The sequence below is a fragment of the Salvia splendens genome, chromosome 21 (genome assembly GCF_004379255.2).
Source record: "Salvia splendens isolate huo1 chromosome 21, SspV2, whole genome shotgun sequence".
Lineage (NCBI taxonomy): Eukaryota > Viridiplantae > Streptophyta > Magnoliopsida > Lamiales > Lamiaceae > Salvia > Salvia splendens.
Window position 1 is genome coordinate 15,274,900 of NC_056052.1, and position 5,804 is coordinate 15,280,703.

The 5,804-nt window shown below is 39.3% G+C and overlaps 1 protein-coding gene across 1 annotated transcript; it reads right to left on the reverse strand.

The window, feature by feature from the left end:
• Nucleotides 1–3,035: 3,035 nt before the first annotated feature.
• LOC121784275 lies at nucleotides 3,036–4,896 on the reverse strand. The gene is made up of 3 exons (XM_042182437.1): nucleotides 4,816–4,896; nucleotides 3,555–4,739; nucleotides 3,036–3,200 (listed from the first exon to the last, which is right to left on the reverse strand). Exons 1-3 carry the CDS (start codon nucleotides 4,894–4,896, stop codon nucleotides 3,036–3,038), a joined length of 1,431 nt encoding a protein of 476 aa, XP_042038371.1.
• Between the last annotated feature and the right edge of the window lie 908 nt (nucleotides 4,897–5,804).

The following is a 5,804-nucleotide window of genomic DNA, read 5'->3' on the forward strand; positions in this document are numbered from 1 at the left end:
AATCCCTATAAATTCACCCGACCTCAAAATAAGCTAAATTTTGGTCACAATACAGAGGACACATTCAAGTTCATCCATGAAAATTTTCACACCGAAATCAAGTCATTTAGTCAGTCATATCACATATTAAACTCTCTGGTCGGAACATACAATTTCTGACAGCACTGCGCAGTTCATTTAAAAAATTCACCATAAATTCATCCAATGCCTAAAAAGGCTGAACTTTTAACACGACTCAGAAGACACTTCATATTTCATATAGTTCAAGAATCACATCAATCGGAGGTCATTTGTTCAGTCAAACAGAAAACGAAATATTCAAGGCGAGAACACGAGTTTCTGGCAGATTTGCGCAGTCGACTTCAAAAATTTATTAAAAATTCATTTTTCGATAAAAAGGGCTGAAATTCACACGAGACACAGGAAACACCTCGAAGTTTACTCAGTAAAAGTTTCATATCAAAATTCGTTCGTTTGGTGGGTCAATTACAGATCATAAGTTACTGGTCGTGCACCACAGATTTCAGGTTCATAGTTCGAAAATAGGGTTTTCATCTTCCATCAAACAAACACCAATTTTTCATGCTTGAAAACACATAATCATGCTTTAAGGCTTCTCATACACATTGTTCTCATAATTTCACACATCATTCACCAACCAATCATTCAACTTTACACATATTCATTCACAAACGCATATTCATAACTCATCTCATACAAAACACAAATTCCCACCGATTAAATTCGCGATCTATAATTCCTACACTCACTATATGCATGAATGGATCAAGAATAAGGTTTCAATGAAGGAGATGAGGAGAAAATCTTAGTTATACCTTCTTGAATCAAGAAAAACGAAAGGTAGAAACAAGCATTGGCACGATTCGTCGGGAACTCTTGAAAATCCACTCCAATTGATGCAAGAAACAATGGTGGGAGATGTTTTTGGAGAGGATGGAGAGTGAGGGAGAGGGAGAGGCGTGAGGTTGAGGGAGGAGAGGAGGGGGGCCGATTTTTTTTGAGGGAGAATGGGGCTAGAGTTTAGTTTAGGTGTTTAAATAAGGTTAGGGTTAGGTTTAGAAATTAATTAATTAATTAATTAATTGTGGGGAAAAAATAAAATTGAATAAATCCCACAATTAAAAGAATAAAATAGGGGAGGAAAGAATTTTCGAAAATTCCATGTAGGATTAACAAGGAATTTATTTGGTATCTACTTGGAGAGAATATATTCATAACTTAGGAAACAAAACAATGAATATTCCATGAACAAGGGAACAAATAGATTAAATCTCCAAGTAGGAAAATAAGAGAGAGGGCCAAAAATTTCCATAGGAAATGCACAAGGAGATTATTTAAATCCTCAATTAAATAGAATAGGATTTAAGTTTGGTAATTTCTTTATAGGAAAAGACTCCCATAAAATAGACAACAATTAAATAAATTTCCACAAGGAAATTAACCAAAAAGGGGCGTGCAACACAAGGAAATATTCTCATCCCTAATTAATTTAACTTTGGTATTAATTTGGTATTGAACAAAAGGAATTCCACAAAATAAGAAACAATATATTCTCCTCTACAATTAGGGAGGGGCCGAAAATTGGCTTAATTAGCCACAATGAAAATAATTCAACTCTCCATTTATTTAGGATGAGAAATAAAAAGTGGAAAGATTTAATTGGACTTAAAATAGCTCAAGGGAATAGTTCATTTTGGACTTAATTTGGATAAATATCCCAAAACAAAGTTATCAAATCCAAGAAAAGAATATAATTTCCAATAATTGGAGGGGCTGAAAGTAGCCACTTTATCTGGCTAGAACAAGATGCATGCTTTTATTTAAATTGATTCCCCACATTAAAAAAAATTAGCACTTCATTCCAATTCATCCATGACAATTTATTCCACATAATCAAACTCAAACCCGTAGCAACAATTTAATTCCATAAATGAAATTTCCAATCGACATATTAAAATAAAAGACGCAAAAATTTGGGATGTTACATGAACAGAAAAATGAAATGAAAGCGGATAAATTATTTCTTTGTTCTACACGAGGACGGTGGTACACAATAGCCAACTGAAAATGAACCTAACCCCTATAGATTCCGGATCAACCCAAGTGTGTGTGTAGAAGTGTGAAAGTGAGCTAAGAGCTAAAAATATATCTCCTCCTAAAATTCTTCTCTTTTTCACTCCTTTTTTGTATGTTGCGTGCTCTCTCTCTTTTATAGACGTGGAGGCGATCTTCTTGAAGCTTTCTCTTGAATTCTCAGTTCTGCCCTCCAGCTAATGAACTCCTCCGTCAGACAATTTTTCTTCATTCTGCTCACTTTCTCTCCAATTTCCTTCGCCAAGTGATTATCTTCCTTCCTTCCTTCCTGGACATGGCGATTTCTTCTACACACCTGGCTTAAAAGGTGTGTTAGACCCCGCAAATTGTTGAATTTAACCCCATAACCGATGCATGAAATTAGCCTTATCACCTATCCACATTACTAAGGCACGACTCAAAGGAATTCCCGTAGACTGTGAAATCATCCATGAAGATCTCATGCAGTCTTCTAGTAGATCAGAGAAAATACTCGTCATGCACCTTTGAAAAGTCCCTGGTGCATTGCAAAGACCAAATGGCATCCTTCTATACGCGTATGTCCCAAAAGGGCATGTAAAGGTTGTCTGTTCTTGATCCTCTGGGTCCACATAAATCTGAAAATACCCACTATAGCCGTCTAAAAAGCAAAAATACGGCTTACCGGCTAGTCTCTCGAGCATCTAGTCAATGAAAGGCAGTGGAAAATGATCTTTCCTTTTAGCTTCATTCAATTTCCGATAATCAATACACATTCTCCACCCTGTAACCAACCTTGTGAGTACCAGCTCTTTCTTGTCATTTTTAACCTCCTGAATTCCAGACTTCTTTGGTACCATATGCACTGGATTGACCCATTTGCTGTCAGGAATGGAATAAGTAATTCCCAAGGCTAGTAGCTTCAGTACTTTTTTCAGAACCTCTTCTCTCATATTGGGATTCTACTTCCTTTGTTGCTCTCGGTTGCCCTTCACACCGTCTTCAAGGCGGATGTAATGCATACAAAGATCAGGATAGATGCCAACCAAGTCCGACAAGGTCCATCCGATGGCCTTTTGGTTTCTCCTCAATACTTCCAACAGCTTTTCTTCTTGCTTCTCAGTCAACTGGTTGTTAATGATTGATACGCTCAGATTTTGCACTATTTTAAGGCCATTTTGTGGTTTATTTTGAGTGTCAAAGTTGCATTATATGTCTATTTGCATATTTTATCCATTTTGGTATTTGACGTGTTTTGTGAGAAATGTGCACAATAGAGCTGAACAAGGGCATAAAAATGTCAAATCTGGAAGTCAGAACTGAAGCGCAACCTAGCGGCCCACTGGACCCATGCCACCGGTCACTGCAACACTTCTAGAGGGTTCTGGAGCTATCCAGTGGCCCGCCAGGCCCGGTCGCGCACGACAGTATGTATACTTGCATGTATTTTTAGTGCTAATGAAAAGTGAATCAATGATTACTGGAGAGGTTTCTTCATATCCCAGATATGCGTACTTTAATCCTGGGGGCAATGTTTTCAACTCTTTTCTAGGCGAGATATCCTCCCGGGGTAATGGGTTTTTCTCCACATTCTTTGTTGCGAGCTCCCCAAAATTAGGTACCTTTTCCAGACTGCTCAGTTGAGCAAAATCAGTTGATCCATTAGAGGTCGGCTTCTGACAGAACCCCATGATTGCATCATTAATTTCTTCATCGGTCATGTTCTGTGTCAAAAGCGTTTCGCACCATTCGGAAACCTCTTCTTCAATTGAGTCATTCAGTTCAGCAGCTGCAAGTTGCTCTTGCAAAAGTTCAGTCTCAAGAAAATTTTGGACTAATGGGTAAATCACATCCATTAGTCCATGTAGATTTTCAGTATCCAAGGGTTTTTTCATAGCTTCATCAAAATTGAAAGTTAATTTCTCCCCATGATAGTCCAAGCAAATTGTACCGTCACTCACATCAATTATAGTCTTGGCCGTTCGCAGGAATGGCCTCCCCAACAATACTCCACTGGATGCACCAGCTTCAGAGTCATTCATACAGATCACATGAAAATCTGTAGGGTATAAGAAGTCATGCACCCTCACAATCACATTTTCCAGCACTCCTTCAGGACTAATGCATGATATGTCTGCGAGTTGGATAACCACCTTTGTGTCCACTAGGCTAACTCCAGTCAATCTCTTGTAAACTGAGAAAGGCAACACATTAATAGAAGCTCCCAGATCACACATAGCGTGCTCAATTTTAACATCTCCAATAATGATGGGTAGAGTAAACATCTCGGGGTCAGTTCTCTTGGAAGGAAGTCTCTTCTTCTGGATTACAGCAGACACACTTTCTCCAATCACAATCTCCCCATCGGCCTTGGCTTTTCCAGCTATGAAGTCCTTCATAAACTTGCCGAACGGGGGTAGTTTTAGTACTTGTAGAAAAGGCAGGTTGATCTCATGCTTGCCAAAAATCTCCATTAAATCAGTAGGGTCCTCCTTCTGCCTTTTGGGCTCTCCCTTGTATAGGTAAGGTTTCAGGCGCTTGACTGCATTGCTTGTTCCTTCATCCAGGCCGTCCCTCTCATGTTTTTTAACTTCCTCAATCAACTCCTCTGGTTCTTGATCAAGAGGTTCTGGTTCAACAAATTGAGGAAATGGCCCTCTTGCCTCCTTTAAAGGGGTACCCTCACTGTTCACTTTTCCATTTCCTCCTCTGTTCTGCCCAAAGGTTCGTCATAATCTTTACCCGACCTCCTCTGTCTAGCATCTTGACAGTAGCAGGAATCCGACCATCATGTCCATGTATTTCATTCAACGTCGTGGCCATCTGGGATAGTTGTTTAGTCATCATATCCAAAGCCGCTTTCTACTCTTGCTGGGCATCCTGTATCTTATGCACCAGATCATTATTGGCTTGCATATTTCCCTGAATGTGTTGCTAAGAATTCATCAAATCCCCTACTAGATCATCAATGTGCCTAGGCAATTTGGAATTTGGTTGGCTCGGGTTCACTCCCAACGGGTGATTTGACGCAGACCCCTGTCCTTGGTGGAAGTTCCCATGTGGCCCTTGATTTCCATGCTGCTGTGACTGAGTGTTATGATTGTTGTTCTGATATCCTCTCTGATGCGGTGGAACGTAGGAAACCATTTGATTGTTTTAATTCTGGTTCGGCCAATTGGGCTAGTTCCCTTGTCCCCTTTAGACTCTTTATTGTGCGTATTTATTCTTTGTATTTGAGGCAAAAACAGGGTTAGGATTAAGTTGATAACGAAAAACAAGAGTTGTGTGACATGTAAAAATTCTATGTGAAATTCTACTTTTATTCGGTCAGGTGACATGGTATCCAAAAACTCTTATTTGGTCGGGTGACTTCGTCACACTATCCTAACCAGATGGGTGAGACCTTCCTAGAGCCCTCTACCTAGCCTGGTGACATTGTCACTCTATTCTACCCAGCAAGGTGATAAGGAAAATGAAGTGTGAAAATCCATTTTAAGCTCATTCTTGGACAAGGAAGAAGAAAGAGAGGAAATGAGATCAAACATCCAAACTCCTCCATCACGAAGACAAACTACTACTGAAAAATAGAGGACACCATGAATTACACAATTTTCTACTTTAGCACATGTGATTAATTTTTCTTTATTGTTCCTAATATTAGTAGTAGGGGTGCAAATTTAGTTCTCGGGTTTAAGGAATACCTGATCCTGACCCGATACCGAGCGGCTTTG

What these genes read in the sequence shown, in the direction of transcription:
- LOC121784275 (XM_042182437.1), bottom strand. Translation starts at nt 4,896, where the DNA reads ATGGCCACGACGTTGAATGAAATACATGGACATGATGGTCGGATTCCT. An exon ending in TGCTAGACAGAGGAGGTCGG is followed by an intron (nt 4,740 to 4,815) that starts GTAAAGATTATG and finishes ACCCCTTTAAAG; the next exon opens with GAGGCAAGAGGGCCATTTCC. An exon ending in GATATGAAGAAACCTCTCCA is followed by an intron (nt 3,201 to 3,554) that starts GTAATCATTGAT and finishes ATTAACAACCAG; the next exon opens with TTGACTGAGAAGCAAGAAGA.